Source organism: Hordeum vulgare, chromosome 3H (genome assembly GCF_904849725.1).
Source record: "Hordeum vulgare subsp. vulgare chromosome 3H, MorexV3_pseudomolecules_assembly, whole genome shotgun sequence".
NCBI lineage: Eukaryota > Viridiplantae > Streptophyta > Magnoliopsida > Poales > Poaceae > Hordeum > Hordeum vulgare.
This window is the reverse complement of record NC_058520.1, coordinates 586,693,726-586,711,208: the sequence shown is the minus strand read 5'-3', so window position 1 is coordinate 586,711,208 and position 17,483 is coordinate 586,693,726. Positions and strand designations below refer to the sequence as shown.

Sequence of the window (17,483 nt, the reverse complement as noted above, 5' to 3'; positions counted from 1 at the left end):
CATTCATCGATTGATGCATATATAGGCCGGTGGTTTAACCCCCTTTTCTGAAAGTACTGTCTATTTTGGGTTTTTCGAAATTGCCAACCCATGACTTGATAGTTATAAAATAAAAAATAATTGATAGTTTTTTTAAGCCATAACCTCAATTGTAGTAGTTTTATGCTATTTAATCTCAGGTAATCCACACCTGGTGTACAAAAACAACTTGCTAGTATAGTCGTGTGCTAATCCTTTCGTGTAAAAAAGTGCAATAACCTTCTTGACAGTAAAACTACTAAGAAACGTTGATCCGTGATTTTGCTGTGTAATTAACTAGCCACAATGTACATCCCTTCTCTAATCTTGTGCCAAATGACAGCCCCTCAATGATGTGCTTGTCGCGTGTACTCTACCGAACCCAACAAGACGACAATGGCAAAAATCAGAGCAGTTGTTATGTCAGCATCGTTCATATGCCACTAGCCAGCGCCGAGCTGCCAACGAATCCACCATTTTCCCGGTGCTCCATCTCGCCGGTCCTCAGGTCCGGGTGGCCGTACTTGGCGGCGGCGACGGCGTAGCAGCCGAGGGCGTAGGCGAAGACGAGGAAGACGCAGGTGAAGAGCTGGAAGTCGGCGAGCTGCTCCGCGCGCTCCCCGGCGGCGTGCCCGTGGCACTCGATTTCCGCGCCGGCGTCCCTGCGGCACCCCTCCGGGAGCATCGGCCCGTAGAGCGTGAAGGCCGTCTGGTAGAACCACAGGCCCTGCAGGGTGATGAGCACGCCGCTGGCGAGGTCGGCGGGGAAGCTCGCCGGGAGGAGCGCGCCGAGGACGGTGGAGGCGACGCAGAGCCCGATGAGCACGACGAGGAGGTAGTGGTAGTACCCCTCCAGCCCCTGGTGCGTGGTCGAGTGGAAGTAGAAGAGCATCAGCTCGGCCGTGAAGGCCGTCGCCGCGAGCAGGCACAGCGCGGCCTCCGTCAGGGGCAGGTACCTGATGATCGCCGGTGAAAGAAAGCCCAAGTTAGCTCAATGTGCTGTGTACTTTTACAATGAGATGGGATGTACTACATCTGTTCTGCTCTAACATGGGCAAGATGAAACACAAGGGCAATATGATTGCAGGCGAAAAGGTTACAGAGAAACTCCACTGAGAATGATCAAGGTAGGACCCTCCATGGAATGTGAAACAGAGTCATCAGGTTGTGTATCTGCTCACTACTAAAGAAATTAGTACAAGTATGGAAACGAAGCTTCCACTACGTGATTTCTTCTTCGCGTGGAGCGAATAAAGCATGATGAGCTAATTGAGTTGATACGCTTTAGCCAAGTTCGTCTGAATGCTGACTTTCACTTTTGTGCTGAAAGCCTGAAAGCAATGGCCACTCACAAGACGAATCTTCCGTTTCCAATAAAAAAACCTTCACATGAAGAATCTCCATTTAAATAATGTTTATGATAAGCTTCTGCTGACTCACTCCACCGGGGTCATCCATTCTAGAACGAGTGAACGATATATAACTACCACCTTTTGCGTTATGGTTCAAAAAATGTACTGAAAATTTGTTTGTGACTGATAACTATCAATTTTGGAACAAAAACGCCAAATGCTAAAAGTTTAAACCGGTTTAGGACAGGTCGGGCCTGCATCTAAACGAATCGTTAGTTTTTGATCGTTTGTTTGAACATGTGGGGCCCGCATGTCAGTGTCTCTTCCTCATTTCCTTCACTCCTCTTTGCATCATTTCTCCTTCTTCGACGTTAACTCCCCCATCGATGATAGACACCGAAGTTCACCGGAGACGGCGACGCGACCATGGGTGCCAGCCGCACAGCTCGCCCACGCGCATGACCACATCCATCTGCACAACCGCATTTTTGTGGACGGCGGCGTCCAACAAGGCGACAGAGCGTTGGCCGCCTCCCTTTCCACCAGCGCCAACCGCCCCTTCTTCCACCTCGTTGGCGTCGATCGGTCGCTCCTCGTCTTTCCCTACTGCCTCTTCTCGATCCTCTTCCCCTCCCCGTAGTGTGCAGTCCGACGCGCCGCCCTCTACAGCTTGGAGCCATGGCGCCACTGTCCAGAGGCGCTACGCCGCATTGCCGGGCCAACCCCGGTAGCCACCGCTCGTGAAGGTGGGTCACGACTGCGGGTGGCACGTGCGGCTAACTCCAGCAGGGGGCCTCCGTGGATGCGTTCCTCCATTGTGATGGAGCCGTTCATCCGCACCTTGCGCATACTGGACGTCGACAAGCAATGGAAGGGAGCTCCATGGTTGTGCCATGACTGCTGGCCGGCGAGCCCCTCACGGCGGCTGCTGGCCGGCGAGCATGACTGCGGGTGGACGGCCATGGGAGGGACTGATTGCTTTTTTCAAAAGATTATAGGGACCCGATTGCATTTTGAAACATTTATAGGGATCCAATAGCTTTTTTTTTTATGAGGAAGAGGCACCCACATGTGTGCTCCGCATGACATCTAAGGATCAAACAAACAGTCAAAGTGACGGTTCGCTTCATGTGTGGGCCAGACCTATCATAAACCGGTTTAATTTCTTAGCAAGGAGCGTTTTGAGTTTTTTGAAACAACCGACGCTAAAAATAATACTTATCAGTCACAAACAATTTTTCGTAGTTTTTGAAACTATAACGCAAAAAGTGATAGTCTCAAGTTATAGTTTTATGGTATCCACTCATTCTAGAACAGGCTAGTCTAGACTATCAAAAATGCTAGACATACAAAAAATTACATAAGGTTACACGCTGACTAGGATTCTTTCTTTCTAACTAACCACTCCTCCCTGATTTTTAAGGAGGTTGGGGCCTCCATCTCCATAATCTCCAATCAAAATCACCTGTTTGTAAAATCCATGTAAAGTTATGTATGTGTAGTATTGCTGCTAGACTATATATAAGTAAACAGAGCCTAGGAGCACCCCTGAATTTTGCAAGCAAAAATCAGCCAAATGAATCTAGTACCAACTTGGGCACCGGCTAATTGTGACCACATGGCCTAGCCTGGACCAGCCAATCCTTCTCCCTCTGGTCCGTCCTTTGTAACGTTCATTCAAGAATCAAGATGCGACACCAAGCAAGTCAAAACATGGACCAACTAGCCCAACAACCATCCCACCTATTTTCCGTTTCCAGATCCTCAAATGTTAGTACCACGAGCGTACAGTACGACCGACGCCCATAGAAAGCTATCAATCCGTGCTGAATCCGAGAATGACTTTTTTTTGTTTCAACCTCAGATGATCGAGCGAGAAGATAATGGAACTAGCACTAGAATTCCGAGGAAAACGGATCAACTTTGGATCGTGTCATCCATGGCAACGAGATGGTAGATGGATGGGTGGTGGGCTGACCTGGTGTTTTGGGAGAGGAGGGCGAGGGCGCCGAAGAGGAAGAACATGAGCAGCATGCCGCCGTGCTCGAGGTCGTTGAGGTGCGCCGGGTTGACCCCGCCGCCGGGCGCGAATATGCGGAGGTGGGTGGAGTAGAGCACCTCCACGCACATGTCCAGGAAGGCGCCCCCGGCGACGACGTAGAGCTCCAGGTGCCGCAGCGCCCCGCCACCGCCCACGGGGTTCCACACGCGGAGGCGGAACCTCGCCGGGTCCGTGGCGAACCGCGCCACCGCCGCCCACACGTGCCACGCGCCCACCGCCAGGAACAGCGTCCCCGGCAGCACGTGCCCCTTGAACGACCCCATCGATCTGCCGCCGGCGTTGACTTGTATCCCCCGCCGGCGCCCTTTGTTCCTAGCTCAGCAGCAGAAACCACGGGACTGCGGCGACCGCTCGATTAGTGGCGTGGTCCCTCGCTGGCCGAAGTGGAGACGGAAAGCAAATCCCGACGAGCGAACGAGGAGACGACCGGAGAAAACGCGAGACGAGGAGGCGGCGGCACGTACCTGGCGATGATTGGTCGATGATTGATGGGGCGCGGAGGAGAAGCGTAAAGCGACCAGATCTTTTTCCTGCTCGTGCTCGGGAAAGCGCCTTTTCCTTGCCTCCGGGGGATGGCGACGATGATGGCGATGTGCGGCGGCACGGGTAGCGGGAGCGGAGGGAAGGTGTGCAGGAGCGGAGGGAGGGAGAAGGAGAAGGAGAAGGTGAGGGCGTGAGGAAGGCGTTGGGGTTGGTGCGTGATGGATCGCTCTGCTCTGTTGTGCTCCTCTGTTCTATGGACTGCCAAGCGGTGCGGTGCGGCGCAGTCAATGCGGTGCGCCGCCTCGGGAGGGGAGGTCGGTCCTGTTCAAAACCTATACCTACATTACATACTCTTTCCTTCGTTTTTATTTATTTGGAATATTACGTTTGTTCAAAATTAAATTGTGTATATTTTCAGCGGGCTTGTACAAAGATATATTCACATATACACCACTAAATCAGTATCATTGTGGCCCGCAAAATCATTTCACATTATATAAACATGTTACTTTAAATGTTAATACGTATTGTTTTCTATAAAATTGATCAACCTTATAAAGTTCGACTTCGGTCAAAACAAATACTATACCGACTAAACAAAAACAAAGGGAGTATGAAGAAAACAGGGTTAATTACATTTGTGCCCTTAACCGAATCTTACTATTTAGATTTGTTCCTAATTTTCAAGTGTGTGTAAATTTGTCCCTCTACCGTTAAGTCCTCTTATAGAAACGATACCCGTGCATTGCAGCAGCGGAAATTTGGTGGTACGTAACTTTAGTATTCTTTGTTTCTTGACTCTAATACGATCGCAAAGTTGTTCAAGTACCAGGAACAACAAGTGAACATGTGACCACTCAAGAAGGGCCAACAACAGAGAATCAACACAAGACGGAATACCTGATGATATGCACACTCATGATGAGGGTGAAAGGCTATATCCAATATTTGTTGTAAGGAAGGAAGCAGCCCAAGGACAGAAATTCTAAGAAGGATGAAGATTATATTGCACCAACAGGAGGCATGCTTGATGAGGCAGGTGGAGGACATGGACATGGGGGGTACTCGGACTCATCAGACGAGAGTAGGCTAGATGTTTATATTATAATATATAATACAGATGATCCTTCTTTAGCAAAAAAGAACTATATTTTCCAGTGCTCTAGATTGTAGGAATGCACTTGCTACTTTCTCCACAGAGACTGAAAGTGAGTTTAAAATTGATAACATCGATAGTTCATTGTAGAAATAGCACATTATTTCAGGTACGTACTAACTTGAGTTACTAACAGTTAGCGTATTGTTTATTATAATTTTCACACTGATATGTTATCTGTTTCGCCATATATGTGTGATGTGTATGCCTCTGTAATGGTTTGCACAAAAGGAAAGGGTTGAGGTCAGCTAAGGGCAGGTAGGTTGCACATGCTGTCAGGAACTGGGTACAAGTGAATTCAAATACTGCTCCTACAGAATTGCATAAAAATCTACAGAAAAAGTATGGCTGGACCTATCATACATGCAGTGGCGGGGGATGAAACTTTCTTGAGGTCTGGCCAACTGTTAAGCCCAAAAGAAATTTGTGCACAAACAACATAAATAATATGAACCAACAGTGCACGATAATATTTTCATATAATCCTAAATAGAATAGCCCAGTACAATAACAATCCATACTTTTTAAATAGCAGAACGACTGAAAACATACTGATAAGTAAGCTTTAACGACGTGTAGAAAACCCAGGCAACGGTAGTGCCCTATCCTTCTCGTGAAAATCTTCCTTAATTTGAGCAAAGTCAAGACTTTTGAATATCCCTCGCTCAATGGAACACATCATCAAGTCATTAAACCAGTCATCGGACATCTTGCTGCGCAACTCGGTCTTGTTGATACATGAGCGTGTTCTGTGTCCACCAAATGGCCCTTGGCAGTATGTAAGGTAAGTGGTCTGACTCTTTCTAGTTATTATACACTTTCAAGTCTCAAGTGGAGAAAACATCTCCATTCTCCAAGTAGTGTTGTGAACATTGACAAGCACTCAGTAGAATATAAAATAAATGGAAAAAGTAGGCATAAAGAGTGCCTCAGGAGAGGGTTTGTCCCTTTCAAAGCATGTTGGAAGTTTTCTTTGATGGACGTAGGCCATATCTTGGAGTAGATGTCATTGCATCAAATGGAAGAATTAGAGGCCAACTTGTAAGTGCTTTTCCCTAGTAGCATGTGGTGTATTAGAGACAGAAAATATAGAAAGTGGGAGTTGATTTTACAGAACTTGTAAGAGTTTATGGACCACCCACTAGGTTTCGTTATTTACACACATGCTTTTAAAAGGTCTAGAGACTGTTGTAGTGTTGTATTCCTAGGGGTAGAACATAGGGAATGCATGAGACACTTGGCAGAAAAAAATTACTAAGAAGTTTAGAGGAAAATTCTTTGACGAAAATTTGTGGCCTTGTTCTTTGATTTATAGCTTGAAAAAACACAACTACCATCTGAGAAAGTTGTACAACAAGCCTGGTGTGAAATCAATGGTCAGTAATCCGGTCGTGCCATGTCACTCGCATGTCTAAAACTACTTTCCCTTCTCTGTATAATGGTTGAACATAGATTCATAAACATAAATATGAATCTTCAACACAATTTTTCTAAATTTTCATGCATTCTGGTTTAAATTTGAATTATATTCACTAAATGTTGATATATTTACTCCTTGACTTAAATATAGCAGACATAACCCAAATATGCCAAATTTGTCCATGGAGCATCTAATGGTGCATCTTGAGTATAGGAAAAAAAATCTAGGGCAACAAAGGAAGCAATAGCCGCATCGCCTTCAAAGGTGCCCCGCTTGCTCTCGAGACCATGATACTTCCTCGGACATGGTCCGGTTTATAAACAATATACATCAGAACTTTTGTGAAACCTTTAAAAAAATTACAACAACCTCTAGGTGTCATATGCCAATTTTATGCTTTTCGGACTTCGTTTGCATTTTTCAAAACTGAAAAACCACCAAACTCAATGTGCAAGGCAGTGATTGAATTATACTTGAAACTTTGCTTCATCTGTTGGCACTCTCGTGTTTTAAACTACTTTACTTTTGTTGGATAATGCCTAAACATGGACCCTGGAACACAAATATGATTTTTTCAACACAATGTTTAACTAAAATCATGCATTTTAGTTCAAATTTGAATTATATTAACTAAATATAATTGTACTTAATGGATTATCGACTAATATTTGGAACATGGGAGAACACTAATATTTGGACTCAAAACTGGTTGCCCAGATCGGGTATGATGAGGCTGATAGCTTGCCTGGTGGTTAGCCCTCCCCAACTAGTATCGGATCTTATTGATGCTTCGACAAGTTCATAGCGCGAGGAGGAACTACGCAGAGTTTTTATTCTGACTGATGTTGAGGTAATCTTATCTATCCCACTATGCAGAAAGAGGATTGATGATTTCTCGGTGTGGGGTGAACACCATCGAGGTTTGTTTTCGGTAAGTTCAGCTTACAAGATGATTCTCAAGTCAAAGAAGGACGGAGAGAGTTTGTTGGATGGTAGTCATGGAGCTTCGGCTCTGGATCAAGAGAAGCAGGCATGTGTGTCCTTGTGGAACATTAATATTCCCTCGAAACTATTTTTTTGTGTGTGGCGGCTATGCAGGGACACAGTTCCAACCTCCGATGTTCTTTGTCATCGACACATGGCTACTAGCTCTATATGTCACTTTTGCGCATCAGAAGATAGCTGGAAACATGCTTTGATAGACTGCATCACGTCTAGGTGTGTGTGGGCTCTGTCACCTGAGGAAGTGGCGGAAAAGATGCACGCGAACCTGAACCTAAATGCGAGAAGTTGGTTCTTCACTATGCAGGAAATACTATTCAAAAAATGTTCACTCGCATGTTGGTTACTCTCTGGGCTATTTGAAGGTCAAGGCGACGAGCAATCCATGAAGAAATCTATGATAGCCCGCTATAGATCCATGGATTCATTGAGGCCTTTCTAAGAGATATTGATATAGCATCAAAACATGCACATCATGTTTCTGCGTCTAGGGCTTCCAGAACCATTGGATGGATACCCCCACCACCGGAGTTCGCCAAGTTGAATGGGATGCTGCAACTGCCGAAGGCAGAAGTGATGTTCGTGTTGTGTGCAGAGATTCAGAGGGAGATTTTCTTGGCTTCGCCCATCTCCTTCCAGCATATCTAGGATTCCCTAAATCGGGTTTTGATTTTTTTAGTTTTTTTTCTTTATTGTTTTCTGTTTTTTTTTCTGTTTCTGTTTAAAAATGTTTTGGATTTTCAAAAAATGTTTCGGAATTTAAAAAAATGTTCCGCAATTTGTAAAAATGTTTTGAAATTTGAAAAAATATTCTGAAATTTGAAAAATGTTCCTAAATTTGAAAAAATCTTCTGGATTTCCAAAAAATGTTCCGTAATTTGGAAAAATGTACCAAAATTGAAAAATGTTCCGGCATTTAAAATTATGTTTCGGATATTCAAAAAATGTTCTGAATTTGGAAAAAGTTCTAGAATTTCAAAAAATGTTCCGCAATTTGCAAAATGTTCCTGAATTTAGAAAACTGTTCCGGATTTTCAAAATATGTTCCGGAATTATGAAAAAAAGTTCCTAAAATTGGAAAAATGTTCGGAAATTTTAGAAATTGTTCCGTAATTATGAAAAAATGTTCCAAATTTTGGAAATTGTTTTGGAATTTTATCAAAATATTTCAGCTTGTTCAAAAAAGCGTTCCGTTATTTGAAAAATATTCCGGATTTTGAAAAACTATTCTGGAATTTTAAAGAAAGTTCCCGAATTTGGAAAATGTTCACAATTTAAAATTTATTAAGTTTCGAATTTTTTATAATTGAAAATATGTTTTATGGTTTCAAAATTTGTTTATGTTTCAAATTTTGTTCACAATTTGAAAACTGTTCATGATTTCAAAATATTTTCCAGGTTCAAAAAATATGCATGGTTTTATATTTTTGTTCATGAATTTGAAATTTGTTTATATTTCAAAATTTGTTCGAAATTCAAAACATGTTTGCTATTTCAAAAAATGTTCTGTATTTTGAAATATTATTCTTCAAATTCTAAAAATGTTTTTCTTGAAATTAGAATAGAAAAGGAAAAAGAAATAAAAATAAAAAAATAAGCAGAAAAGAGAAGAAGGAACAGAAAAAATAGAAAAACGTTGGGTGACCCCCTGTGCATCCGCTTGGTAGTTGGCCGCAACGAGCGGCGCATAGGAGTCCCCTCTCATTGCTACACTGTAAAAAAGTAAAATGGCAGCATCGCTACATCTTCTTGGATCAACGTTGGGAGGACATGACGAGCCTCAATGGTCCACGAGCTAACAATCGAGAAAAAAACGGCCGAGGCAAATTTTTGTGGGAGCCTGGGACATGTACGTGAATGAGATCCTAACTAAAACTCAGCTAGTTGAATTTTAGCAAAACTGTAATTTCTCTATTGTCTTTAGGTCAGTATTTTTAACAGCACATGTTGTTTGCTCAGGGTAAGATTCGAAATACGAGATACACGCTCTCGTGTATATGCTACACATAACACGAAAAATGGAAGAGACATCCTCTCCTCGAAGGGCAGTGCTTTACGCCGGCGCGTCGGTCGAAACTTTTGATCGGCCGCTTACGGAACGCCCGGTCCAACGGATTGGATCTGGTTTAATCGTCAGATCTGTTAATGCGGCAAAAATTCTCGATGCAGCAAATTTCGGTAATGATGCAGTAAATTCTGGCCATGGATGCAACAAAAATATGTTGTAGCAAAAAAATCGACGCTGAGGACGTGTGTTAGCAAAACAAAATGTGGGTTGTAGCAAAACAATACGGTAAACTCGGGTTGCAATTTCGACGAACGTATATGCAACTTTTTTAGTGAACGATCGTAGCAAAAAATGTATCGATTGTAGCAAAAATTAACAACGATAGTAATAAAAAAATCCGACAAACTCGGGAACATGGATGCAGCTTTTTAAATGAATAAAATATAGCAAAAATCACGAACTGTTGCAGCAAAAATCCCGTTAGTAGTAGCAAAAAAAAGATAACAGTTACAACAACAATGATGCCTCGCTGCAAAAAGGAAGGGGGGGTCCCACGTACGGGATCGCATGACGCGCGCATAACCGGCCGAAGCGTTCGGCCTGTGCCGCATCGGGAAAAGTTTCCCCTCCTTGAAGCGATCCTCCGCCAAACATCCCTGGCTGTCAACGACCCGTTCCTCGTCGTCGAGCAGTGCCAACCTATGCGTGTGGATCCTTGTGAGAGACTCGCCGCCCACAAGTCGGAGACGAAATCGACTCGCCAACGTGCATTGCACGCCATTTCTTCAACTTTCCAACCTAGTTGAGCTTGGCGCAATCCTCTCACATTGTTCTGGATGGAACTTGGATGATGTCCTGTGGCACCTCGCGAATGCTATATACTAAACTTTGGCGCCCGGTCATTGTCCGGTCACAATAATTTAATTCAAATTAGTCTTTCAAACCAGCCTCAAACACATAGGCTGACCGACACCCTCATTTTCAACCGAATTATGAGGCATATATAGGGAGTCCGGATCTGCCCGGGCATGCCCGTACATCAGACAGACGGCTTGGCCCCACGTAGACTAGCTAGGAAACCCGACGGTCCAACGTGCACCTTGACCGTCAGCGCGATGTGAATGTCGCGTGGCACCGCTCTGGTTCCCGCCCGAGGTCGGGGCTGGCTATTTAAGCCGACCGGCTCCTCCAACCCTAGCTTATCCGCCTCCTCCTTCTCTCCGCCACCACCCGATACCGTCCGCCTCCTCTCGCAATTCCTTCTCCGGCAGGATGGTCCGGCGGCTCATCACCACCTACGCGCAACTCACTCCAGAATGACGCCTTCAAATCGAGGCGGAGATCCAGGATCGCCGCGCCGCCCGCATCGCTGCGGGTCTTCCTTCGGACTCGCCAGGGACGAAGGAGGAGGAGGAGGACGAGCAACAACAGCATCTAGAGGCCATGGAGGATGAGGCTCCCGGCTTGAGCATGACGGAGGCGGAGGCGGAATACGCCATCGCTCAATCGGAGGAGATGGCAGAGCAGCAGGCCATCCTGGATTCCATCAGGGATGAGGCCGAGGCCGAGGCGACCTGTCGACTCATCCGACAGAGGCTGACGGAGGCTGGCGCCCTTTTCGACGAGTTGGATGCGGAGATTGAGGCGAAGGAGGCCGTAGCGGAGCAACAGGATGTGTCGAAGGGGGCGGAGCTGCGGCATGCGACCATTTATCCGTTGGACGGTACGGAGATCAATGACATTTTCGACGAGAAGTAGACAGGTTGTATGTAGTACGTAGGTTTCATATCTTACATGTTTTTGTATGAATTTAAGGATTCTTATATGAAATATTCGGATGTAGAATGAATTATTTGAGAGATGTCCGGTCAGTGTTCGCGGTCGCGTTCATACATGTTTGAGGTTCAAATTTGAGAGGTCCGGCCGTAGATGCTTTAATGGAAATCGGGGAAACCATTTTCATAGGACCTCGTTTTTTTTGCTTGTTTCTTTTGCTACACTGTTTTGCGCATAGTACGTTTTCTCAAAATCTAGACGTTTTCATCTTCTCTTGCTTTCGTGTGCTCTTCATTTTCAATTTCTGTAAGATTCGAAATATTTCCTGTCAAGTGTTGGACTGACAGAACATCAACGACGATGTGCTGCCTGCAATGAGGCTATTAAAACACAGACATATGCCAGCCACAGCCTCCATTTCGATCGGTGGCTACGGTTTCCCTAATTTTGCAACGCCGCGCATGGCCGCGCGCATGCAGTATATATATAACGCGGGAATCCTCGCCCCGACTTCTCCCCGCCTCAAGTCCATCTCCGGCGTTCCCTCCTCGCCGTGTCGATCGCGCCATGGGTTGCGGCACCTCCAAGGAAGCCGTGCTCAGCAGCGACGGCAGCGGCAGGTGCAGCCGCAGGTTCCGCCGCAAGTCCAGCGTCGTCGCCACCGCCGCCCACCAGCCGGTCGCCGCCAAGGAAAATGGCGACGACGTCAAGGACCACAAGCCGGCCTCGGCGAAGGAGAAGGCCTCCAAGGCGCGGGGCGGCAAGCCCGGTTTGGCATCGCTCGTCGTCAAGGACGGCGAAGAGGTTGCCTCCACCGTGATCGCCGCCAAGGTCGTCGGGGAGAAGAAAGAGGAGGAGAGCAAGAAGGACGGTAAGAAGGGAGCAGTCGCCGTCCCTGACGCCAAGGGGAAGGGGACGGCGGGCGAGGAGGCTGCCGGGCCGAAGCAAGACGAGGGCGTCAGGGACAAGGAGGTTGTTGCCGATCGGGACGACGGTGGGGCATCCACGAGCGAGAGCGTCATCGTCGTCGAGGAGATGAGGAATGGCCAGCCTGTCGAGGTCTCGATCACGCCTACCGTCGAGGCGGGAAGAGACCGTCGGCGGGGCGAGGACGAGGAAGGGTGGTCGGCCGAGGCGATTGAAGACGAGGCGGCGTCGTCCAACGAGAAGGACATCGAGGAGATCAACGTCGAGGATGACGGTAGTGTCGCCTTCGCGGATATCCATACCCCCGTGGGCGTAGCCACCATGGGGGATGATGACGGTATCATCTCGGCCGACGAGAGTGACACGTTCATGTCTGCTCCGGTGGCCAACGAGGATGCCGGTGCCACCTTCCTGGCTGACCCGCCGGTGGCCGGTGATGATGCCACTGCCGCCTTGGTTGCCGCGCCGGCTGCCAAGGAGGACGAACTTGTATCCTTCGCGTCTGCTCCGTTGCCGGAGGAGGTTGATGTTATCACCATGCCGGCTGCTCCGGTCGCGGAGGAGGTTGACGTTGCCACCTTCTCGGCCGCTCCGCTGGCCCAGGAGCAGGAAAATGAAACTGCCGCCTTGGTGCCTGCTCCGGTCGCCGAGGAGGTTCAAGTTGCCGCCTTGCCGGCCGCTCCGGTGGCCAAGGAGCAGGAAAGTGAAACTGCTGCCTTGGTGGATGTTCTGGTCGCCGAGGAGGTTGACGTTGCCTCCTTCCCGGCCGCTCCGGTGACCAAGGAGGAGGAAAGTGAAACCGCCGTCTTGGTGGATGGTCCGGTCCCCGAGGAGGTTGGCATTGCCTCCTTCGCGGCGGCTCCGGTGACCAAGGAGCAGGGAAGTGAAACTGCCGCCTTGGTGGATGCTCCGGTCGCCAAGGATAAACAAAGTGCAACTGCCGCCTTGATGGATCCCCCGGTGGCCAAGGCAGATGGAAGTGCAGCCACCATCGAGGCTGCGCCGGTTGTCACGCGGGAGCAGGAAGATGATGCCGTCACCGTGGACGCCCCTCCCCCGATGACGGCCAACGAGGACGAAACTGCCACCAGGGCGGCTGCTCCGGCAACCAACGTGGAGGAAAGCGCCGCCTTCCCGACCACGCCGGTGCCGGAGGTGGAGGTAGCAGAGGCGGCAGAGCAGCAACCCACGGCTTCGGGGAACGACGACGATCTGAGAAACGAGCCAGAGCTGCCGGAGCCTACCGTCGTCAAAGAGGCCGCCGCAGTAGAAGCCAATGATGAGACCGAGCAAACAAAGGAGGCAACGGCGACGGAGGAGGAGGTGGTCACCGTCGAGGAGGTCGATGTCGTGCCGGAACAGGCCGAGAGCGTGTCCCGGGAGCCAGAGCAGGAGGAGAAGCAGGAGACATCCGCGGCAACTTTGAGAGACGATGATGGTAATAGGATCGATTTCTTCATTTGCTAACCATGTCATTACACATTTGCATGAAAGATTTCTTCGTTTCTTTCTTCTCACATTTTATGACATTTCGATTTGATCTGGTTAGCATTTGCAGGGGAATCGGACGGAAAACAAGCCACTGACGTGGAGGAGGCCGCAATTAGCACAGAGGAAAAAGGTGGTGAGGATCGGCTGACCGTCCAGGAGGAGAAAAAGGACGGCGAAGAACAAGAACCAGCCGTCGCTCCGGTCGAGTCGTCGTCTAGCTGAAATTGAGATCTGCGATCGTGCATGCCAAGTCGGATGTATTGGCGCGTGTATGAACTATTAACGACTGAATGTACAGTTTGCTCTCTTCCTTTTCTCGGCGAGAAAGATCCTACCCACTGGTCCCCAATTTGAAAAGCTTTGCTTATCGACGCATACGTAGACACAAATCATGCACACGCGGGAATGTTTGGCTAGATCAAAATCCAGCAACGATTAAGCTAGGTACCATCACATGCTTTTGGGTATACGTAGTATGTGTTCCTTCCCTTTATATATGGTCGCCAAGTGGATGACTATGGTTTCCTGTGCGCTGCCACCCTTCCCAACCCCCTCTTGTTAGGTACCACTCAGTGGATACAAGCTTGGATTATAAGCATCAATGGAGCTACAAGATATTAAGGACAGTAAAAATGCATCTAATCCCTGCCCTCTCAGCGTTTTGCGTTTCTGGCCGTCCGTTTTTCAGATCTGGTCGTTTCCAGCCGCACGATCTGCCCTGTGTGACACATTCTGCGCTCCGTGGGCCGACTGTCCTAACCGTGGGCCGACTGTCCTAAGGGAGGCTGCTCCAGCGGTCGAAACGGAGTGTTCTGGTTGATTGGTCTTTCTGCCAGCCAATTGGAAGGAAGCCCGGTTACTAGCCAGCGTGCCAGCCATCGCGTGAACCCTAATCCAATCCCGAGCCCCTCCAGCCGCAGAATCCAATCCCGATCGAGCTCGCCATCGATGCTAAGGATGAATCGAGCCGGCAGACAGGAGAATTGGTGCGGGCGGTTCGATTCCGTCCGGTCGCACTTGCAGGCGCGATCGAGCCGTCACAGAGCGCCACTGCGAGCAGTTTCAGATCGAGTCTGTTGACCCCAGCGACCGGACGAGAGGGGCAGGATGTCGCACTGGATCCATTCTCCCCTGGTGCTAATCCAAGTTCTACCCATGGATTCAGCCCAACTCTCTAATTCCCCTCTGTTTTTTTGGCTTGCAGGTCAGCACGAATAGGAAGCGAATAGCCTTCTCTTGCAGCGGCGGGGCCGATTGGGATAGACCTGCCGCCGCCACCATTCCCCGCCACGCTAGTCCCCCCCCCCAACAACTTCGCAAGTCCGTGGTATTTCTCCACACCCGATGCCTCATTGTTTCTCTCAGCCACGACTTCTAGGTGGTGTGCGTGTACTCTCCTGATGATTTTGAGGAAGAATCTCCACTGCTTGACAAAGTATGACGTGGTTGAATCAAGAAGTTTAATATTTTTGGTCCAATCTATCACTATGGTTCTTGATCCACCTGTTGGGGAACGTCGCATGGGAAACGAAAATTTTCCTACGCGCACGAAGACCTATCATGGTGATGTCCATCTACGAGAGGGGATTTCCGATCTACGTACCCTTATAGATCGCACAGCAGAAGCGTTAAGAAACGCGGTTGATGTAGTGGAACGTCCTCACGTCCCTCGATCCGCCCAGCGAACCGTCCCACGAACCGTCCCGCGATCCGTCCCACGATCCGCTCCGATCTAGTGCCGAACGGACGGCACCTCCGCGTTCAGCACACGTACAGCTCGACGATGATCTCGGCCTTCTTGATCCAGCAAGAGAGACGGCGAGGTAGATGAGTTCTCCGGCAGCGTGACGACGCTCTGGAGGTTGGTGGTGATCTAATCTCAGCAGGGCTCCGCCCGAGCTCCGCAGAAACGCGATCTAGAGGTAAAACCGTGGAGGTATGTGGTCGGGCTGCCGTGGCAAAAGTTGTCTCAAATCAGCCCTAAAACCCCACTATATATAGGAGGGAGGGAGGGGAGGAGGCAGCCTCAAAACCTAAAGGTTTGGCCGAAATTGGAGGTGGAGGAGTCCTACTCCAATCCTACTTGGAGTAGGATTCCACCTTCCCACTGGGAAACTCTTTCCACCTTGTGTTTTTTCCTTCTCAAACCTTATGGGCCGTAGTGGGAACTTATTCCAGCCCACTAGGGGCTGGTTTATCTCTTCCCATAGCCCATGAGACCCCTTGGGGCGTGACACCCCTCCTGATGGTCCCCGGCACCCCTCCCGGCACTCCCAGTACACTACCGATGAGCCCGAAACTTTTTCGGTAATGCACGAAAACCTTCCGGTAACCAAATGAGGTCATCCTATATATCAATCTTCGTTTTCGGACCATTCCGGAAACCCTCGTGACGTCCGTGATCTCATCCCGGACTCCGAACAACATTCGGTAACCAACCATATAACTCAAATACGCATAAAACAACGTCAAACCTTAAGTGTGCAGACCTTGCGGGTTCGAGAACTATGTAGACATGACCCGAGAGACTCCCGGTCAATATCCAATAGCGGGACCTCGATGCCCATATTGGATCCTACATATTCCACGAAGATCTTATCGTTTGAACCTCAGTGCCAAGGATTCATATAATCCCGTACGTCATTCCCTTTGTCCTTCGGTATGTTACTTGCCTGAGATTCGATCGTCAGTATCCGCATACCTATTTCAATCTCGTTTACCGACAAGTCTCTTTACTCGTTCCGTAATACAAGATCCCACAACTTACACTAAGTCACATTGCTTGCAAGGCTTGTGTGTGATGTTGTATTACCGAGTGGGCCCCGAGATACCTCTCCGTCATACGGAGTGACAAATCCCAGTCTTGATCCATACTAACTCAACGAACACCTTCGGAGATACCTGTAGAGCATCTTTATAGTCACCCAGTTATGTTGCGACGTTTGATACACACAAAGCATTCCTCCGGTGTCAGTGAGTTATATGATCTCATGGTCATAGGAACAAATACTTGACACGCAGAAAACAGTAGCAACAAAATGACACGATCAACATGCTATGTCTATTAGTTTGGGTCTAGTCCATCACATGATTCTCCTAATGATGTGATCCCGTTATCAACTAACAACACTTGCCTATGGCCAGGAAACCTTGACCATCTTTGATCATCGAGCTAGTCAACTAGAGGCTTACTAGGGACAGTGTTTTGTCTATGTATCCACACAAGTATTGTGTTCCCAATCAATACAATTATAGCATGGATAATAAACGATTATTATGAACAAAAAATATAATAATAACTAATTATTATTGCCTCTAGGGCATATTTCCAACACCACCCACCCAAGAGAGCATAGGGGATGGCTGGGTAATGAAAGGGATTATGAGCAAAGGAGCGTGATCCTTACACCTCTCGCTTGGATGGATCCGTGTTGATCTATTTGTCTGTGGTTTTCCACTCCACCATCCTCTCGGGCATGAGTCCTTGCTAGGGCTTAGTGTTTTTCCTAGATTCAGATGAAAGGAATGCCAAAGGAGGATTTAGTAAACTATTGTGGTAGTCACGAGGACATCAGGCAAGAGGTAACCGGCTGCAAGTGCAATTTATTAGACTGTAATTTTTTATTTCAGACGAAATACATATTGTTATAAAGACCAAGAAAAATGATGGCATCATAGATAGACGATTGTTGGGTAAAGTAAGGAAGACTACTTCTACTATGTGAAGATGAACATGGATGCTATGCAGAACAAGTAAATCATCAAACATTTGAATATGTACACTCCAG

At 47.9% G+C, this 17,483-nt stretch overlaps 2 protein-coding genes across 4 annotated transcripts; one reads left to right on the top strand and one right to left on the bottom strand.

The window, feature by feature from the left end:
- Nucleotides 1-241: 241 nt before the first annotated feature.
- LOC123445385 (transmembrane protein 45A) lies at nucleotides 242-4,180 on the bottom strand. The gene is made up of 3 exons (XM_045122360.1): nucleotides 3,897-4,180; nucleotides 3,349-3,770; nucleotides 242-974 (listed from the first exon to the last, which is right to left on the bottom strand). Exons 2-3 carry the CDS (start codon nucleotides 3,693-3,695, stop codon nucleotides 452-454), a joined length of 870 nt encoding a protein of 289 aa, XP_044978295.1. The 5' UTR covers nucleotides 3,696-3,770; nucleotides 3,897-4,180; the 3' UTR covers nucleotides 242-451.
- A 7,635-nt stretch (nucleotides 4,181-11,815) lies between these two features.
- On the top strand, nucleotides 11,816-14,172 carry LOC123440824 (proteoglycan 4-like). 3 transcript variants are annotated; one of them, XM_045117373.1, is made up of 3 exons: nucleotides 11,816-12,768; nucleotides 12,859-13,642; nucleotides 13,763-14,172. In XM_045117373.1, the coding sequence occupies exons 1-3, from the start codon at nucleotides 11,845-11,847 to the stop codon at nucleotides 13,915-13,917; spliced, it is 1,863 nt and encodes a 620-aa protein (XP_044973308.1). In that variant the 5' UTR covers nucleotides 11,816-11,844; the 3' UTR covers nucleotides 13,918-14,172. The 3 variants fall into 3 exon arrangements, with proteins under 3 accessions (XP_044973308.1, XP_044973307.1, XP_044973306.1); XM_045117372.1 differs by having other exon boundaries at nucleotides 11,816-13,642; XM_045117371.1 differs by having other exon boundaries at nucleotides 11,816-13,642; nucleotides 13,754-14,172.
- Nucleotides 14,173-17,483: the final 3,311 nt, after the last annotated feature.

What these genes read in the sequence shown, in the direction of transcription:
- LOC123445385 (XM_045122360.1), bottom strand. Translation starts at nt 3,695, where the DNA reads ATGGGGTCGTTCAAGGGGCACGTGCTGCCGGGGACGCTGTTCCTGGCG. An exon ending in CTCCTCTCCCAAAACACCAG is followed by an intron (nt 975 to 3,348) that starts GTCAGCCCACCA and finishes GGCGATCATCAG; the next exon opens with GTACCTGCCCCTGACGGAGG.
- LOC123440824 (XM_045117371.1), top strand. Translation starts at nt 11,845, where the DNA reads ATGGGTTGCGGCACCTCCAAGGAAGCCGTGCTCAGCAGCGACGGCAGC. An exon ending in AACTTTGAGAGACGATGATG is followed by an intron (nt 13,643 to 13,753) that starts GTAATAGGATCG and finishes TGATCTGGTTAG; the next exon opens with CATTTGCAGGGGAATCGGAC.